The sequence below is a fragment of the Hyperolius riggenbachi genome, chromosome 9 (genome assembly GCF_040937935.1).
Source record: "Hyperolius riggenbachi isolate aHypRig1 chromosome 9, aHypRig1.pri, whole genome shotgun sequence".
Lineage (NCBI taxonomy): Eukaryota > Metazoa > Chordata > Amphibia > Anura > Hyperoliidae > Hyperolius > Hyperolius riggenbachi.
In genome coordinates, this window is record NC_090654.1 from 5,693,280 (window position 1) to 5,713,487 (window position 20,208).

The following is a 20,208-nucleotide window of genomic DNA, read 5'->3' on the forward strand; positions in this document are numbered from 1 at the left end:
ATTCTTATACTGTTAATAGCAGATGCCTCAAACCTGATACAGTCAGTCATTGGGTGATTAGGGTTCAAATTCAGAAAGGGGGCGGAGCCACAAACAGCCAATCAGATTTGTTTATTTTTCAATGGGAATATACAAAGTATTGATACCAAGGACCCCAAAGCTGATAAACTTGATAGCGTGACTGTATGTCAAGGTTAGAAAAATTGTGCGGCACCAACAACTTTTTTACATGGCAGGGTTCCCAAACTTGACACTGTCACTGGGTGACTGGGATTAATATTCAGAAATGTGGGTGGAGCCTAAAACAGCCAATCAAAATGTACCTATTGATTTTCAAGGGGGAACATTTACATTACATTTTACTCCGTCTAATCTGGGCTGCGTGTGTGTTCCCGTACACCAAGCGTCACATGCTAATCATGTGACGTTTGGTGTAATGGAGCGCACACGCAGCCTAGATTAGACGGAGAGGACAGCGTGCTTCTGAGCCGAAAGCTATGCGCCGGCCAGAAGTGAAGAGAGAAGAAATATGTTCAGGTCAAGGGTCAAGCAAGTCGCCGGGACACCGGTATGAATAGTGCACGAACAGCGGCAGACGGAGGGGGCAGGAGGAGGTCACAGTATGTACTTTTGACCCCCCCCCACACACTGGAGTTATCTGTTTATTCAGCTGTGGTATCCTTTAATGGCAGAGGTCTCAAACCTGATACAGTCAGTTATTGGGTGACTGGGGTCCAAATTCACTAAAGTGGGGGGAGCCACAAATCAGATTTTTTAGATTGATTTCAGCCATTCTGTTATTGGCAGGGTTCTCAATCTTGACACAGTTGGCCACTGGGTGACTGGGACTAATATTCAGGAAAGTGGGTGTAGCCTACAACAGCCAATCAAAATTCACCTTTTGATTTTCAAGGTGAATAATTACATTGCTGCTATTCATACACTCTTAATGGCAGAGGCCTCAAATCTGGTACAGTCAGTCACTGGGAGACTGGGGTTTAAATTCTGAAAGGGGAGTGGGCCAAAAACAGCCAATCAGATTTGTTTAATTTCAATGGTAAAATGCAACTTATTGATGCCAAAGACCACAAAGCTCATAAACGTGATCAGTGAGTGACTGTATGTCAAGATTAGAAATAGTGGGCAGAGCCAAAGACAACTTTTTACATGGGAAAATATAAATTGCAGCTATTCTTACACTGTTAATGGCAGGGATCTCAAACTTGACACAGTTGGTCACTGGGGGACTAGGATTAATATACGGAAAAGTAGGTGGAGCCTACAAGAGCCAATCAAAATTCACCTATTGATTTTCAAGGGGAATATTGAAACTGCTGTCATTCTTACACTGTTAATGGCAGAGGCATCAAACCTGCTACAGTCGGTCATCAAGTGACTGGGGTTCAAATTCACTAAAGGGGTGGAGCCACAAAAATCCAATCAGATTTGCTTTTTTTGGATAAACTGCTTCTATTCACACAATTTTGATGCCTGGCTGGAACCCAAAAGCTCACAAACTTGGTCGACTGTGTGTCAAGGTTACAAAAAGTGGGTGGAGTCAAAAACAGATTTTCTGGGAAATTGCAAACTGCAGCCCTTCTTCACTGTTAATGGCAGGGTTCTCAAACTTTTGTACAATTGGTTACTGGGTGACTGGGATTAAGATTCATAAAAGTGGGTGGAGCCTAAAAAAGCCAATCAAAATCACCTGTTGATTTTCAAGGGGAATATTAAAATTTCTGCCATTCTTGCACTGTTAATGGCACAAGCCTCAAACCTGCTACAGTTAGTCATTGGGATTCAAATTCAGAAAAGGGGACAGAGCCACAAACCGTTTCATTTCTTGGAAAATACAAATTATTGATGCCAAGGACCCCAAAGCTCATAAACTTGGTCATTGAGTGACTTTGTGTCCAGGTGACAAAAAGAAGGCAGAGCCAAAACCAAATTTCACTGGGAAAATGTAGACTGCGGGCCTTCTTACACTGTTAATGGCAGGGTTCCCAAGCTTTGCCCAGATGGTCACTGGGTGACTGAGATTAATATTCAGGGAAGTGGGTGGAGCATATAATAGCCAATCAAAATTCACCTGTCGATTTTCAAGGGGAATATTTAAATTGCTGCCATTTTTACACTGGTAATAGCAGATGCCTCAAACCTGCTACAGTTGGTCATTGGGTGACTGGAGTTCAAATGCTGGAGAGGGGCAGAGCCACAAGCAGCCAATCTGATTTGTTTAATTTCTATGGGAATATACAAATTATTGATGCTAAAGACCCCAAAGCTCACAAACTTGGTCATTGAGTGTTTGTGCGTTAGGGTTAGGAAAAGTGGGCGGACCCAACACCTGTCAACTACATACCCGGGCAACGCCGGGTCATCAGTGGGTGGAGACAAATACAAATTTCACTGGGAAAATGTAAACTGCAGCCATTCTTACATTGTTAATTGGAGGGTTCTCAAACTTTGCACTGTTGCTCACTCAGTGAATGGGATTAATATTCAGAAAAGTGGGTGGAGCCTACAATAGTGTATAAAGCTTCACCTGTTGCTTTTCAAGTGGAATATTTAATTGCTACCATTCTTGCACTGTTAATGGCACAGGCCTCAAACCTGGTACAGTTGGTCATTGGGTGACTGGGGTTTAAATTCAGAAAAGGGGGTGGAGCCACAAACAACCCATCAGATTTTTTCATTTCAATACAAATTATTGATGCCAAAGACCACAAAGCTCACAAACTTGGTCATTGATTAATTGTTAGGGTTAGAAAAAGTGGGTGGAGCCGACACCAGCCAAATATATTCCCGAGCAACGCCGGGCAATCAGCTAGTTACATTATAAAACTATAGTTTACATCCCACCCTCCCAAAAATACCCAAATAAAATGTTTAATATTAAAAAAAAAAAAGCAATTACAATAAAAAAAATAAAACATGTAAATATTTACCTAAGGGTCTAAACTTTTTAAATATCAATGTAAAGATGAAATATTTCTATATTTTTTTATTTTAAACTTGTAAATAGTGATAGATGCATAATGGAAAAAAATGCACCTTTATTTCCAAATAAAATATTGTCGCAATACATTGTGATAGGGACATAATTTTAACGGTGTAATAACCGGGACATATGGGCAAATACAATACGTGAGTTTTAATTATGGAGGCATGTATTATTTTAAAACTATAATGGCTGAAAACTGAGAAATAATGATTTTTTCCATTTTTTTCTTATTCTTCCTGTTAAAATACATTTACAGTAAAGTGGCTTTTAGCAAAATGTACCACCCACAGAAAGCCTAATTGGTGGCGGAAAAAACAAGATATAGATCAGTTCATTGTGATAAGTAGTGATAAAGTTATAGGCTAATGAATGGGAGGTGAACATTTCTCAAGTGAAAACGACGGAACGCGAATGGGTTAAGGTAGGAGAATTTTATTCTTACCTACCCTGGTTATAACTACTTAGAGTATAAGGATATTTACCAAACAGCTCTTGACTCTACGGACGCCTCCTATCCCTCTCCTAACTACGAACCACCCCCACTCTGGGAAGTACTCTCTTTTTGGAAGGCCTCCAAAAGGAACTTTTTCTGTCGGAGCAGCAACCGAGTCTCTGAGCCACATCCAAACCCCTGACGGAAGCAAGGCCGAGTGGGGACGGTACTTCCCCCCCATGCCCAAAGAGTGGTTACAGGATGATCAACCCAATTTTGTGAGTATAACAAATACACTATTACGTAGACCTCTTAATGATCTGACGATATCACACCAGATCGGGCTCCTGGTCCCTCTGTGTCTTTTGTTTCTCACAAGATCCAGCACTGCCTTTCAAAGTAGCAGAACCACACCTGATAAGCAGAGCTGTACAAACCCAATGAGGTGTCTGAAGCTCCCCCTGCTGGACACTGTCAGTAAATATTTATATTCATGAGTAATGCTTCTTGTTTATCTGCTTTATAACATTTATTTATTTACTGTAAAATTAATCCAGAATATATGAAGATTATAAAGAAATAATGTGTTTCATGTGACATGTTTCTTATCACAGGCAGCTCATCACTGGAAGTAATACAAAGTATATAGATTATTATCAATTACAGATAAAGAAATACAATTATAACAATGTGACAATAAATGAGGATTTCAGGATATAATTATTCAGGACAGAAACCAGGAATTGTCCCTGGAAATCACAGACAGCTGGTAATTACTGGCAGGACAATCAGCCAATCACAATCCTCTCCCTGTGATGTCACCAGTGGGCGGAGCTCTCACACCCCCTAACTCCCCCCAGACATCTTTATATAACCTCCCATTACCAATAACCCAGCATGGAGGGGCTCAGTGAAGGTGGCAGTGAAGGTGTGGAGGTGTCTGATGGGGTCACACAGGGCATAAAAGGAGATCTGCCCGGCCTCATAATCCAGATATATCCTGACTCTGTCACTGGGGATCCCATCAGGTAACACAATCTCTTTCCTGTCATGTATCACTGAGTACTCATTACCCCACCTGCACAACCCCCAGGACTTGTTATTACCTCCAATCCCTGACTGCTCTCCTCTCCTGTCTATACTGGGGTAACACATCCCAACTCTCCATATATCTGATCCCCCAACATCCACTTCCCAGTAATGTCGCCCTGAGGAGAAACTCCGGCTGCTCAACACCTGAGAATAATCCTGCAATCTCTGTGGCGTTGCTGGGTAATTCTGCCATGGTGACCAGGATACAGTTTTCCTGTCATCTGACATATGTAGACTATAACAAGCTGTGTTTAAATCCAGTAATATGTCTGCAGGCTGTACAGAGATCCCCCCAGTTACCCCAGACATGATATCAGCTAGTCCTGTGTGTAATGTGTGTGAGATGCTGGCCACATCCAGATCCCCTCCATCATGGAGCTGCTTATCATGTCTGTCCTCCGTGTCACACAAGTCACCTGTGTCTGATTCCTGTAAGACAGTCAGTGGATCAGTCATGTGACACAGCTCCTCAATGTGACGCATATTCCTGGACAGCTCCGCCTTCTTTATCTCCAGCTGTCTGATGATGTCATCATAGCATTGTACCCGCCTTGTGATGTCACTCAGGACTCTCTCCTCCAGCTCCTCCAGGCGTCTCCTGAGGTCTCTAAACAGGGCAGTGACTCTCACTGCTTCACCATCTGCTTTTTCTTGTGCTTTTCTCCTGCTTTCCTCCAGACTCTGGACTCTTTTCTCAGCCTCCTCTGTCTCTGTCATCAGTGTCTGCAGATCATTTCTCAGCTTCTTCTTCTTCTTCTCAGAGGCTTCCTGTAGTGTCTCCACCTGGTGTCCCCGATGTTCTCCAGCCAAAGTGCAGGACACACAGACACAGGCAGCATCCTCAGTGCAGTAATACTCCAGGATCTTCTTATGGACGGAGCATTTCCTGGTCTCCGGGGAGGAGGTGGGGGCACATAAGACGTGTTCTGGTGCCTTGCTGTGGACTCTCAGGTGTTTATCACACATAGAAGCGTCACACAGCACACAGGATATAACAGCAGGTACAGGAGAGTCCACACAGTAAGTACAATGGACTCCGGCCAACTCCTGATCTGGCTGAGTAGACAGGAAACGCTCTGCTATGTTTCTCAGAGCAATGTTTGTCTGTAGTCCAGGCCGCTCCTTGTACTTCTCTCTACATTCAGGACAGGAATAACCTGCTGACCCCTCCTGTGAGTCCAGCACACGATCAATACAGACCCGGCAGAAGTTGTGACCACATCTCAGGCTTACAGGATCTATATAACTCTCCAGGCAGAGGGAGCACTTCAGCTCCTCGCTCAGATCAGCAGACGCCATCGCTGGCAGCAGGAGAGGAAACCAAAGTGAAAGTCTCTGATTCTCGGAATCCAGAAGAACCAGCTACTTATTATTTGCCTGGGGGAGGGGCGGCGGCATAGCTGATTTCTTTTTTTGAGCAGCACAGAGGCATACTGGATTCCACTCCCACCGTACAGCACTAGCTTTCTGGTCTAAACTAGGACACAGTCTGCATGGAGTTTGCATATTGTCCTCCTATAATAGGGACTATGGCAAGGATTACACTGTGAGCCCCTCTCAGGGATTGCCAGTAACATGACTATACACTGTGACTATAGACTATAATTGACTATGGACTGCTCTGAGGACAGTCAGTGACATGACTATGTACTCTGCAAAGTGCTGCAGAACATGTCAGATACAACAATAGTATTAAGCGCTCCGATCTACTATTCAATTGTGTGTACCCTCAATTAGGGGAGCCTCCAGAGCCGGCCTTTGGGGGGGGCAAGTGGGGCGGTCGCCCCAGGCCCCGCGCTTGAGGAGGCCCCGCGCACCGCCACTCAGAGCTGGTCCAGTCTAATTTGTTATTTACTGTTCGATCGCACTCACCTGATGCGCTTCCTGTATGTGTGCAGGCTGGAGCGCATCGGCATTTCCTCCTCTGCACGGCTGCTGGGTGCGCTCCGCTCTGCGAGTGACGTCACGAATGACGTCATATGCATGCGCAGAGAGAGCGCTCCCCGTGGCAGCCGCAGCCCGACCTAGAGCCGACCAGGACTGAGAGTCTGAGGCTCACTGAGCGAGCCACTGTCTTCAGCAGCCGCCGGACGTATTGCAGAGGCCAGGGGACTCTGCTGAGGCACAGCAAATACCGGCGTCCGGTAGGATTATTTGAGGAGAGGGGTACATGATTTGGGCGGGGCACTGGCTGGGGGAGCATTATTGTTATTATATTAGCTATGCACTGGGGCACTGGGCACTATTTATACTAGCTATATACTGGGCACTATACTAGCTATATACTGGGCACTGTACTAGCTATATACTGAGCGCTATACTAGCTATATACTGGGCGCTGTACTGGCTATATACTGGGCGCTGTACTGGCTATATACTGGGCGCTGTACTGGCTATATACTGGGCGCTGTACTGGCTATATACTGGGCGCTGTACTAGCTATATACTGGGCGCTGTACTAGCTATATACTGGGCGCTGTACTAGCTATATACTGGGCACTGTACTAGCTATATACTGGGCACTGTACTAGCTATATACTGGGCGCTGTACTAGCTATATACTGGGCGCTGTACTAGCTATATACTGGGCGCTGTACTAGCTATATACTGAGCGCTATACTAGCTATATACTGGGCGCTGTACTAGCTATATACTGGGCACTGTACTAGCTATATACTGGGCACTATACTAGCTATATACTGGGCGCTGTACTAGCTATATACTGGGCGCTGTACTAGCTATATACTGGGCGCTGTACTGGCTATATACTGGGCGCTGTACTGGCTATATACTGGGCGCTGTACTGGCTATATACTGGGCGCTGTACTAGCTATATACTGGGCGCTGTACTAGCTATATACTGGGCGCTGTACTAGCTATATACTGGGCGCTGTATTAGCTATATAGCTACATACTGGGCGCTGTACTAGCTACATACTGGGCACTATACTAGCTACATACTGGGCACTGTACTAGCTATATACTGGGCACTGTACTAGCTATATACTGGGCACTGTACTAGCTATATACTGAGCACTGTACTAGCTACATACTGGGCACTATACTAGCTATATACTGGGCACTGTACTAGCTACATACTGGGCGCTGTACTAGCTACATACTGGGCGCTGTACTAGCTACATACTGGGCGCTGTACTAGCTACATACTGGGCGCTGTACTAGCTACATACTGGGCGCTGTACTAGCTACATACTGGGCGCTGTACTAGCTATATACTGGGCGCTGTACTAGCTATATACTGGGCGCTGTACTAGCTATATACTGGGCACTATACTAGCTATATACTGGGCACTGTACTAGCTATAGTGGGGTAACTAAACTCCCTATACTATACATGAACCTTACAATTTCCAGGTTGTTAGATGTATGTTTAACAACATAGTTACTTTAAATAGAACCTGAACTGAGAAAAATTATTTAAAAAAAAACACATGATGTAGCTGAAAATAAATATTACATACTTACCTCACCATCGGTTCCTCTCAGAAGCTCCCCATTTTCTTCTTATAGTGAGCCCTTCCAGTTCTGACAATATTTTATCAGAACAGAAATATACCAGTTGCTGTCAGTTATATATCGGATGCTGTCAGTTACAACTGAATGTGCAAGGTAATGTCCATGTTTACCTAGGCTTAAGTGGGTGATATTACAGTTTAACACTGTGCTGACTAGGAAGCTGTTATGGCGTAATGGCCATTTTCAAAATGGAGGACAGAGAATTCCATTGATCACAGTGGACAAAAAGTACACAGAAGAGGAGAAAGAGATTGATGCGTAGACTACACAGAGATAAGTATGACATGTTTATATTTATTTTGACTTTTAATTTTCAGTTAAGGTTCTCTTTAATTTGCAGTATAGTAAGACAACCACAAGATGTGTGTAAAACGTGATGATAATCTTTATGGGCTTGTCATTTCCTGTATTCATTATCATATATGATCATAGTTCTTTGTAAGCTGTATAGATATCTGCATGTGTTTCTTTAGTAAATACTTCTAACTTGTTCACCTGGGTGCCTATCTGCATGTACACATTACTAAGTTCCAAGAGGGATGGGTAGGTGGCTGGCTGGGGATCTGGGGGTGGGTGCTAAGCTGGCTGGGGAGTAAGGGATGGTATTAGGCTGGCTGGGGATGGGTGCCTGGGGAGCTGGGGATGGGAACTAAGCAGCCAGCTTAGTACCCATCCCCAGGCAGCCTAGCACCCATCCCCAGCCAGCCAGCCTAGTACCCATGCACAGCTCCCAATCCAGCCTAGTAGCACCTATTACCAGCCAGTCTGGGAGGGGTATCAGACTCACCAGGACTGTCACAAGTGTTATCTCTAGTGGTACTGGGTGTGTTGAAACTAATGTAATAAAACACTTTCAGATCATGAATGATGACATCTCATCTTTATTAAACTGGTGTCTTAGTGGTAGTATTTGGTACAGGCTACACGGTGAATACCATTAGGTAAAATATACACTCACCTAAAGAATTATTAGGAACACCTGTTCAATTTTGCATTAATGCAGTTATCTAATCAACCAATCACATGGCAGTTGCTTCAATGAATTTAGGGGTGTGGTCCTGGTCAAGACAATCTCCTGAACTCTAAACTGAATGTCAGAATGGGAAAGAAAGGTGATTTAAGCAATTTTGAGCGTGGCATGGTTGTTGGTACCAGACGTGCTGGTCTGAGTATTTCAAAATCTGCTCAGTTACTGGGATTTTCACGCACAACCATTTCTAGGGTTTACAAAGAATAGTGTGAAAAGGCAAGTTGGTATAAATCAGGTTTTCTCAACTCAGTCCTCAAGTACCCCATAAGTGCACATAGGGACACAACTGTAATTTATAATATGTACTTTTCTTCGTGGCACGATTCAGGCAACTGAATGGTGTGTCTGTTTCCACAGGCCATTCAAACAGCCACCTTAAAATTCCACCTCGAATAGAACCCATCGAGACAGAACTATTCAGCTGAAAGCATCTGGCATCTTTGCTTCTGTTTTTTTGTTTATTGGGAAAAGAATAACAGTAATCACCATGAGTGGCAGAGACAGAGACAGATTCCGTAAATATGACTGTGGGGCGGTGAAAGCTAAGAAACGTAAAGATAAAGAAGCTTTCATTCAGACGCAAAAGGGAGCGCTGGAGAAGTTTATTGTACCAACAAAGTCAGCGGATAAACGCCAAAGACTTGAGAATGAGGATTCGAGCAATCGCCTTGATGACGTGACAGCTGACCAAGTTCTGATACCAAGTTGTACATCCAACGAAAAAAGAAAACTTGCTGGCAACGAAAGCATTTCATCACCCTCTTGTGATGATGGGCAGTTGCCCACGAGCAACAAGGAAATTGGCGGACCTCTCTGTGGTGACAATGTTATCGAAGCAGACACAGCAGAAAGTGAGTACCTTTCTTGTGAAAGTGTAAGCGGAACAGGAAGCATTAATCTGCACACGTCTGACACTCCTCTTGAAACAACAAGCACGCTAGAGGACATTTATGATCCAGGTAATTGGGAACATGTTACCAGTAATGTGCGTGACATGTTAGTGGAAAAGGGTCCAATCAGGTTACCAAATGACTTTGAATACCCAAAGAATGAAGGCAACAGACATTTTTCAACTAATTTTTTTACAAGGAAGATGCCAAATGGAGAAACAGTGGATAGGCAATGGTTAACTTATTCCAAGACCAAAGATAGACTATTTTGCTTTCCTTGTAAGTTGTTTGGCACGGCAGCTACTGGAGGCCAAATGGCAAACGAAGGCTGCTGTGACTGGAAGCATCTTGGCGAAAAACTTCAGCAACACGAGATTTCAGGAAATCACGTTAAGTGTGTGAAAGTGTGGTTGGAATCAGCTCAGAGAATGTCCAGTGGTAGCGCAATAAATAACATCATGGTGGAACAAATTAGAAAAGAAAAACTGCATTGGCGCGCAGTCTTAACAAGAATTTTGGCAATTGTGCAGTACCTTGCTGAAAACAACAGTGCATTTCGTGGTAAAAATGAGAAACTTTATACACCTAACAACGGCCATTTTTTAGGATTAGTTGAGATGCTGGCCAAGTTTGATCCAACAATGCAAGAACATGTTAGACGAATTAAGAACGCAGAGGCACATGACCATTACCTCGGGCATAGGATCCAAAATGAGCTCATCGATCTGATGGCGTCAGCAGTTAAAGGGAAAATCATTGGTAAAGTGAATAAACGTGCCAAATATTTTGCTGTCATCCTTGACTGCACGCCTGATGTTAGCCACAAAGAGCAGATGTCCCTTATATTGCGTTTTGTGGATGTATCGGCTCAAGAAGTGAAGGTGATGGAGCACTTCATTGAATTTCTCAATGTGGACAACGCAACAGGAAAGGGATTGTCAGAGGCTCTTCTTGCCGCACTGGAAAACCATGGTCTGGACATTGCCGATTGTCGTGGACAGGGGTACGACAATGGTGCGAACATGAAGGGAAAGCACCAAGGAGTTCAAGCGCACATTCTTCGCATGAATAGTCGAGCATTTTACACTCCTTGTGGCTGCCATAATCTTAACCTTGTTTTAGGAGACATGGCTAAATGCAACTCCCAAGCAGTGACATTTTTTGGTGTCATACAGAGAATATATAAATGTTTTGCTGGGTCGACTGAAAGGTGGAAAATTTTGGAAGAAGCTGTGCCTTTCATGACCACAAAATCACTGTCAGAAACAAGGTGGGAGTGCCGCCTTGAAAGTGTGAAAGCACTACGTTATCAGATAAGAGAAGTCAGGGAGGCACTGTTGACTGTCACTGATAACGCCAATGATCCGCTAGTGAAAAGTGAATCAGAATGTCTTGCAAACTATGAGCTTGGAAGCTTCGAGTTTATTCTGAGCTTAATCATATGGTACGACCTTTTATTTGCTGTGAATACTGTCAGCAAAACTTTGCAATCAGCTGACATGCAGCTTGATGTGGCAATACAGCAAATCAAAGGCCTTGTTACTTTCCTGGAAAAGTACCGGGAAACCGGATTCTCTGGTGCTATGATCATAGCAAAGGAAATTGCATCTGAAATTAATGTAGAACAGAAATTCAAAGAACGAAGAGTCGCACGGAAGAAAAAACAATTCAATTATGAGAGTAACGATGAATCAACATTTTCGCCGGAGGAGGCCTTCAGAACAGGATACTTCTTATGGATAGTGGATCAAGCACTTAGCTCAATGGAAAAAAGATTCCAACAGCTGGAAGAGTATGCTTCAATCTTTGGATTTCTGTACAAGTTGAAGAGTTTGCAGGCATTGAACGACGACGATTTGTTAAAGTGCTGCATGAATTTGGACAGCAAGTTATGCACAGAAGATTCACGTGATTTGGACGGAATTGATTTATGTGGAGAATTGAAGATTTTTCGAGAAATGCTTCCTGATAACATTAATACAGCTCAAGAGTGTCTTCGGTACATTTGGCCCATTCGAGATTCATTTCCCAACATTGTTGTTGCGTACAGAGTTATGTTGACAATACCTGTGACCGTTGCCAGCGCGGAAAGAAGTTTTTCAAAGTTGAAACTTATCAAAAGTTATCTACGATCAACAATGGCACAAAGCAGACTGTGCAGTTTAGCTATTTTGTCAATTGAAAAGGAAATTGCCTCAACAATGGATTACGAAGATCTCATTAACGATTTTGCTCAGCAAAAAGCCAGAAAAGTGGACTTCCGTCTGTGACTGTCAAAGCAGAAGCTCTTTCTGGAAAGTGTTAATTTTATTACATGCGTTTCTGGTTCTCTGTAATTAGTTTGCTGACTCCAGCAGCGGGTTCGGCAGAAGAAGCGAGTGTTATCTAGTTACAACAGCATAACCTTTAAAGAAAAATGCTTATATTAATCCTGAAATAAATCTGCACTGTTTCTACTTCCTGCTTTCATGGAAGCAGACATATTGTTAACATCCTGTGCTTTCAAATGAGCTTATCTGCCATGGCAGTCAGGTGACCCAGGGGAGAGATCAAATTACAACTAGTGATTAGACACAAATGAGGGTAGATTAAACAAGCTAAACTCTCTAAATACATACAGGGTGTATTTATTTGTTTTCCTTCTGTCCTGTTCATGAGTTCAGCTCCACTTTTATGTTTCTGAACAAGTAATTCAGTTGGTTAAAGGCCACTAAACCAATATAATATTTGGTACTCACAATGAGATTTTCTGGCAGATTTAGAACATATCCGATTTGATTTCCGATTGATTTTTCCATAGAAGTGAACGGAAAAACTATGGGAAATCAGATCAGACTTGTTGGAAATAATCAATCTGACAGTAAATCTGCCAGAAGATATCATTGTGTGTACCTAGCATAAGAATAATTAAAATGCGTAATGTAATCAAATAGCGAATGGTAGTACCATTGGCTGTTTGACTACATTACATATTTTAATTGTTTTTATATTGGTTGGCTTAGTGGCCTTTACCGAACGTAATTGTTTTCAAACAATAATAGTAAGTTGTACTGCATTAAAGGCGACAAGTCCATGAACGTGGCGATACGGTATATGGCCTACACTTACGGCTCTAGGCCCCGCATGTGACACTCGCCCTAGGCCCCGCATACTCTAAGGCCGCCTCTGGGAGCCTCATATGGTTAAACTAATCTCCAACAACCACAAACCACCATCAAGTCTTCATATCACACTATACTTTATTGAATTAGCAATACAAAACCCCCCAATATCCCCCATAAAACCGTGAGCCTATAGTGATTCTCAGCCTAAACATACACAGCCGGCTGTGTCACACATGCTTCTCAATCATCCAGTGTCCACACACACCAATGTCTTTATACTCCCGGGAGTGTCTCTCCTGTTAGCTCAGACTAATGGTATAAAGTGTGTCCATACAGGAATTCTTTGGTCCATACAGGAATTCTTTGGTCTCATATCCCCTCAAGCTGTATTGCCTCTGGCGCTCCACGCCATTCAGTTCCAAACACGGAACTGTTTGGAACTGTGTTTGGAACTGAATGGCGTGGAGCGCCAGCGGCAATACAGATTGAGGGGGTATGAGAGGAGACAGCGGGTGGCAGAAGTACCTGGTCATCACGAGGACTTAACAGCCGAAGACTGTCCTTAGGAGGTGGTGAGAGCCCTCCGGGCACCGCTAGTTATACCGCATGCTAGTTACCAGCTACCCCCGCAGCTTAATATCTTGCAATACGATAAGAACTGCCTGATCAATTATACAGTAGAGGTGGAGCATTTCCTTGGAGCTGTTGTTATCAGGATAAGGACTTATACTGGCAGCTAAGCAATCTGGACCAAAGAATTCCTGTATGGACACACTTTATACCATTAGTCTGAGCTAACAGGAGAGACACTCCCGGGAGTATAAAAACATTGGTGTGTGTGGACACTGGATGATTGAGAAGCATGTGTGACACAGCCGGCTGTGTATGTTTAGGCTAAAAATCACTATAGGCTCACGGTTTTATGGGGGATATTGGGGGGTTTTGTATTGCTAATTCAATAAAGTATAGTGTGATATGAAGACTTGATGGTGGTTTGTGGTTGTTGCAGAACATGTCAGTGCTATATAAATAATAATAATAATATGGTAGGACATTAGTCTGACTGTGGTAGGATTAGAGTGTGAGCACCTCTGAGGACAGTCAGTGACATGGCTATGTACTCTGTAATGTGCTGCAGAAGATGTCAGTGCTATATAAATACATAATAATAATATGGTAGGACATTAGACTATGACCATGGTAGGATTAGATTGTGGGCTCCTCTGAGGACAGTCAGTGACATGACTATGTACTCTGTAATGTGCTGCAGAAGATATAAATCCATATATATAAAAGTGCGCGTGTGCGTGTGCGTGTGCGTGCGTGCGTGCGTGTGTGTGTGTGCGATCACGCGAAAACGGCTTGACCGATTTAAACGAAACTTGGTATACAGATCCCTTACTACCTGGGATGATATGTTCTGGGGGTCTCGCGGCCCCCCTGCACACCTGGGCGGAGCTACAAACAGCAAATCAGATTCCACCCATTCAAGTCAATGGAAAAAATGTAAAAGGCTGCCATTCTCACAGTAATCAAGCCAGAGTCCCCACACTTGGCACAGTTGGTCACTTGGTGACCGAGGTTACAAATCCAGGAAAAGTGGGTGGAGCATAAAACAGCCAATTAAATTTCAGCCGTTCATTTTAAATGGGAAAATGTAAACTGCAGCCATTCTTAGACTGTTAATCGCAGGGTTCTCAAACTTCACACACTGGGTCACTGGGTGAATGTGATTAAGATTCAAGAAAATGGGTGGAGCCTACAACAGCCAATCAAAATTCACCTGTTGATTTTCAAGGGGAATATTTAAACTGCTGCTATTCTTACACTTTTAATGGTAGAGGCTTCAAACTTGCTACAGTCGGTCATTGGGTGACTGGGGTCCACATTCACTAAAGGGGCGGGGCCATATACAGCCAATCAGATTTCCTTGGTGGATAAACTGCTTCCATTCAAACATTTTTGATGCCAGGAACCTGAAAGCTCACAAACTTGGTCATTGAGTGACTGTGCGTCAAGATTACAAAAAGTGGGCGGAGCCAAACAACTTTTACTGGGAAAATATAAACTGCAGCCATTTTTACACCGTTAATGGCAGAGTTCTCAAACTTTGCACAGTTGGTCATTGGGTGACAGATTAAGATTTTGGAAGGTGGATGGAGCCTACAACAGCCAATCAAAATTCACCTTTTGATTTTCAAAGGGAATATTTCATCTGCTACCATTCTCTTATACTGGTAAAAGCAGATGCCTCAAACCTGGTACAGGTGGTCACTGGGTGACTAGGGTCCAAATTCAGGAAGGGGCGGAGCCACAAACAGCCAGATGTGTTTATTTGTCAATGGGAATATACAAAGTATTGATACCAAGGACCCCAAAGCTGATGAACTTGATAATTGAGTGACTGTATGTCAAGGTTAGAAAAAGTGGGCGGTGCCAACAACTTCATTTTTTACATTGCAGGGTTCCCAAACTTTACACAGTTGGCCACTGGGTGACTGGGATGAATATTCAGAAATGTGGGTGGAGCCTACAACCGCCAATCAAAATGTACCTATTGATTTTAAAGGGGAATATTCACATTGCTACCATTCTTTCACTGTTAGTGGCAGAGGCCTCAAACCTGATACAGTCAGTCATTGGGTGACTGGGGTCCAAATTCACTAAAGGGGTGGAGCCACAAACAGCCAATCAGATTTGTTAGATTGATTTCAGCCATTCTGTTATTGGCAGGGTTCTCAAACGTGACACAGTTGGCCACTGGGTGACTGGGACTAATATTCAGAAAAGTGGGTGGAGCCTACAGCAGCCAATCAAAATTCACCTTTTGATTTTCAAGGGGAATATTTACATTGCTGCCATTCATGCACTCTTAATGGCAGAGGCCTAACATCTGCTACACTCAGTCACTGGGAGACTGGGGTTTAAATTCTGAAGGGAGCGGGCCAAAAACAGCCAATCAGATTTGTTTAATTTCGATGGTAAAATGCAACTTATTGATGCCAAAGACCCCAAAGCTCATAAACTTGGTCATTAAGTGACTGTATGTCAAGATTAGAAATAGTGGGCAAAAACAACTAACTTTTTACATGGGGAAATGTAAACTGCAGCTTTCCTCACTGAGGCGCTACACCTGCTATTGCTGGAATTCTGTTTTGTCCCCACGTTTATTGCCTGATGAAGCGGGCTCGGCCTGCGCAACGCGTTGCACTTTTGGGGTACCATATAATAAATGTGATTGCTACTTTTCAGACAGTCTTTCGTGTTTGCTTTATGGAGGTAAGTCCACCACTTCCTCCTAGCAAATTTTAAAAATTGTATCCACTTTTATTCTGCTGGCGCCTCTGTTCTCCTACTGCAGCTTTTCTTACACTGTTAGGGCTCTTTCACATCAGAGCTTGCGTTGGAGAACGCTCAAAGCATACGTTTTGTTGTATGCCTTTTACTGCGTTTTGATATGCGTTGCACTGCAGTGAGTGTGCGTTTTTAATCCGTTTTCAATGCGTTACTGCACATAGAAAAACGCAGGTAATTTTTTTTTCTTTTAGTTGTCAACTTTCTACATTGTTCCTCTGTTGCATTCTGGGACTGATTATCTGCGTTAACGGATTAAAAACGCGCATAGTGTGCGTTTTACATTGACTAACATTGTAACGCATAAAGCTAGCGTTGGCCAAAAAACTGCGCCTGGGTGCAGTGGAACGCAACGCACAAAAAGGCTGCGTTATATGTGAAAGCTAAAATGAAAGTCTATGGACTTTCATTTCACCTTGGGTAACGCAAACTTTATCCTTTGCGTTGAAACGCAGAAAATCTGCCCTAATGTGAAAGAGCCCTTAATGGCAGGGTTCTCAAACTTCACACAGTTGGTCACTGGGTGACTAGGATTAATATTCGGAAAAGTAGGTGGTGCCTACAAGAGCCAATCAAAATTCACCTATTGATTTTCAAGGGGAATATTGAAACTGCAGCCATTCTCACACTGTTAATAGCAGAGGCCTCAAACCTGCTGCAGTTGGTCCTTAAGTGTCTGGGGTTCAAATTCAGTAAAGGGGTGAAGCCAAAAACAGCCAGATTTCTTTGCTGGATAAACTGCTTCCATTAGCACAATTTTGATGCCAGGAACCCAAAAGCTCACAAACTTGGTCATTGAGTAGTAAATATTCAGAAAAGTGGGTGGAGCCTAAAAATGCCAATCAAAAATCACATGTCACTTTTCAAGGAGATTATTACAATTGCTGACATTCTTGCACTGTTAATGGCACAAGCCTCAAACCTGGTACAGTCGGTCATTGGGTCACTGAGGTTCAAATTCAGAAAAGGGGACAGAGCCACAAACAGTGAATCAGATTTGTTTCATTTCATGGGAAAATACAAATTATTGATGCCAAGGACTCCAAAGCTCACAAACTTGGGCATTGAGTAGTGACTTTGTGTCCAGGTTACAAAAAGTGGGTGGAGCCAAAAACAAATTTCACTGGGAAAGTGTAAACTGCAGCCCTTCTTACACTGTTTATTTCAGGTTTCCAATCTTTGCCCAGATGGTCACTGAGTGACTGAGATATTTAGGGAAGTGGGTGGAGCCTATAATAGCCAATCAAAATTCACCTGTTGATTTTCAAGTGGAATACTTAAATTGCTGCCATTTTTACACTGTTAATAGCAGATGCCTCAAACCTGCTACAGTTGGTCATTGGGTGACTGGGGTTCAAATGCTGGAGAGGGATGGAGCCACAAACAGCCTATCTGATTTGTTTAATTTCTATGGGAATATACAAAGGGCCTGATTCACAAAGCGGTGCAAACACTTTGCACGCCTGTGAAAAGCCCTTTATCACGCCTAAACTTAGTTTAGGCGTGATCTGAAGGAATTCGCGCGAACTCCCGCGCGCAAAGTTTTGCACGCGAAGCACTTCGCGCACCGCACTTTGCGCGAAGCGCCCATTAAGCCCTATGGGACTTTGCGCGCGCGTGTACGCGCGTACGCGCGGTAGCTTCGCGCGAGTTAGAGCACAAAGCAGTGATAACTTTGCCAGTGCAAAGGTTATCACGCCTAAAGTCTTTTAGGCGTGATAACTGAGTTATCACCGCTTTGTGAATCAGGCCCAAATTATTGATGCCAAGGACCCCAAAGCTCACAAACTTGGTCATTGAGTGTTTGTGTGTTAGGGTTAGAAAGTGGGCGGAGCCAACACCAGTCAAATACATACCCGGGCAATGCCGGGTCATCAGTGGGTGGAGACATATACAAATTTCACTGGGAACATGTAAACTGCAGCCATTCTGTTAATGGCAGGGTTTTTAAACTTTGCACAGTTGGTCACTGGGTGACTGGGATTAATATTCGGAAAAGTGGGTGGAGCCTACAAAAGTGAATCAAACTTCACATGTTGCTTTTCAAGGAGAATATTACAATTGCTGCCATTCTTGCACTGTTAATGGCACAAGCCTCAAACCTGGTACAGTTGGTCATTGGGTCACTGGGGTTCAAATTCAGAAAAGGGGACAGAGCCACAAACAGTGAATCAGATTTGTTTCATTTCATGGGAAAATACAAATTATTGTTGCCAAGGACCCCAAAACTCACAAACTTGGGCATTGATTAGTGTCTTTGTGTCCAGGTTACAAAAAGTGGGCGGAGCCAAAAACAAATTTCACTGGGAAAGTGTAAACTGCAGCCCTTCTCAGGGCCTGTTTCCACTATTGCGAATCTGCATGCGTTTCCTACATGCAGATTTGCACAGCCAATACAAGTGGATGGGCCTGTTTCCACTTGTCAGTTTTCCTGAGCGTTTTTCTGTGCAGGATTTTTCTGCACGGCAGAGCCCTCAAAATTCGCCTGCGTGTGGAATGCATGCGAATCGCCATTAATGTATTTAATAGGGAAATCGCCTGCGGCTTTGGTATGCACATTTTCATGCGAATTCGCATGGAAATCAATGGAAAAGCACACCGGCACTGCCATGGTTAAATTCGCATACAGTGTCATCCATGCGAATTTTCATGCAAATTCGCACGAAAATTCGCAAACAACCGCATGCGAAATTCGCATCCGCATGCAAATTTTTATGGCGGCGATTCGCACCGCACAAGTGGAAACGGGCCCTTACACTGTTTATGTCAGGGTTCCCAATCTTTGCCCAGATGGTCACTGAGTGACTGAGATTAATATTCAGGGAAGTGGGTGGAGCCTATAATGGCCAATCAAAATTCACCTGTTGATTTTCAAGTGGAATATTTAAATTGCTGCCATTTTTACACTGTTAATAGCAGATGCCTCAAACCTGCTACTGTTGGTCATTGGGTGACTGGGGTTCAAATGCTGGAGAGGGGTGGAGCCACAAACAGCCAATCAGATGTTTCATTTCAATTCAGATTATTGATACCAAAGACCGCAAAGCTCACAAACTTGGTCAGTGAGTAATTGTGTGTTAGGGTTAGAAAAAGTAGGCGGAGCCAACACCAGCCAAATACATACCCGGGCAACGCCGGGCAATCAGCTAGTAGACTATAATTATAGTAGGATAGATTAGACTGTGTACTCCTCTGAGGGCAGTCAGTGACATGACTATGTACTCTGTACAGTGCTGCAGAAGATGTCAGTGCTATATAAATACATAATAATAATATGGTAGGACATTAGACTATGACTATGGTAGGTAGATTGTGAGTCCCTCTGAGGACAGTAAGTGACATGACTATGTACTCTGTACAGTGCTGCAGGAGATGTCACTGCTATATAAATACCTAATAATAATATGGTTGAACATTAGGCTATGACTATGGTAGGATTAGATTGTGAGCTCCTCTGAGGACAGTCAGTGACATGACTATGTACTCTGTAATGTGCTGCAGAAGATGTCAGTGCTATATAAATACATAATAATAATATGGTAGCACATTAGACTATGACTATGGTAGGATTAGATTGTGAAGCTCCTCTGAGGACAGTCAGTGACATGACTATGTACTCTGTAATGTGCTGCAGAAGATGTCAGTGCTATATAAATACATAATATAATAATATGGTAGCACATTAGACTATGACTATGGTAGGATTAGATTGTGAGCTCCTCTGAGGACAGTCAGTGACATGACTATGTACTCTGTGCAGTGCT

The 20,208-nt window shown here is 43.3% G+C and overlaps 2 protein-coding genes across 2 annotated transcripts in view; one reads left to right on the forward strand and one right to left on the reverse strand.

The window, feature by feature from the left end:
- The window catches only part of LOC137532377 (uncharacterized), a 91,494-nt gene extending 85,666 nt beyond the window's left edge, over window positions 1-5,828 (reverse strand). Inside the window, exon 1 of the mRNA XM_068252809.1 lies at window positions 4,289-5,828. Coding sequence (XP_068108910.1) covers window positions 4,289-5,828 — 1,540 coding nt within the window. The remainder of the gene's footprint in view (window positions 1-4,288) is intronic.
- Window positions 5,829-9,583: 3,755 nt separating this feature from the next.
- On the forward strand, window positions 9,584-12,256 carry LOC137532378 (zinc finger MYM-type protein 1-like). The gene is made up of 2 exons (XM_068252810.1): window positions 9,584-11,479; window positions 11,543-12,256. The coding sequence occupies exons 1-2, from the start codon at window positions 9,584-9,586 to the stop codon at window positions 12,254-12,256; spliced, it is 2,610 nt and encodes an 869-aa protein (XP_068108911.1).
- The last annotated feature ends 7,952 nt before the right edge of the window (window positions 12,257-20,208 follow it).

What these genes read in the sequence shown, in the direction of transcription:
- LOC137532378 (XM_068252810.1), top strand. Translation starts at nt 9,584, where the DNA reads ATGAGTGGCAGAGACAGAGACAGATTCCGTAAATATGACTGTGGGGCG. An exon ending in TCAGCAAAACTTTGCAATCA is followed by an intron (nt 11,480 to 11,542) that starts GCTGACATGCAG and finishes TTCCTGGAAAAG; the next exon opens with TACCGGGAAACCGGATTCTC.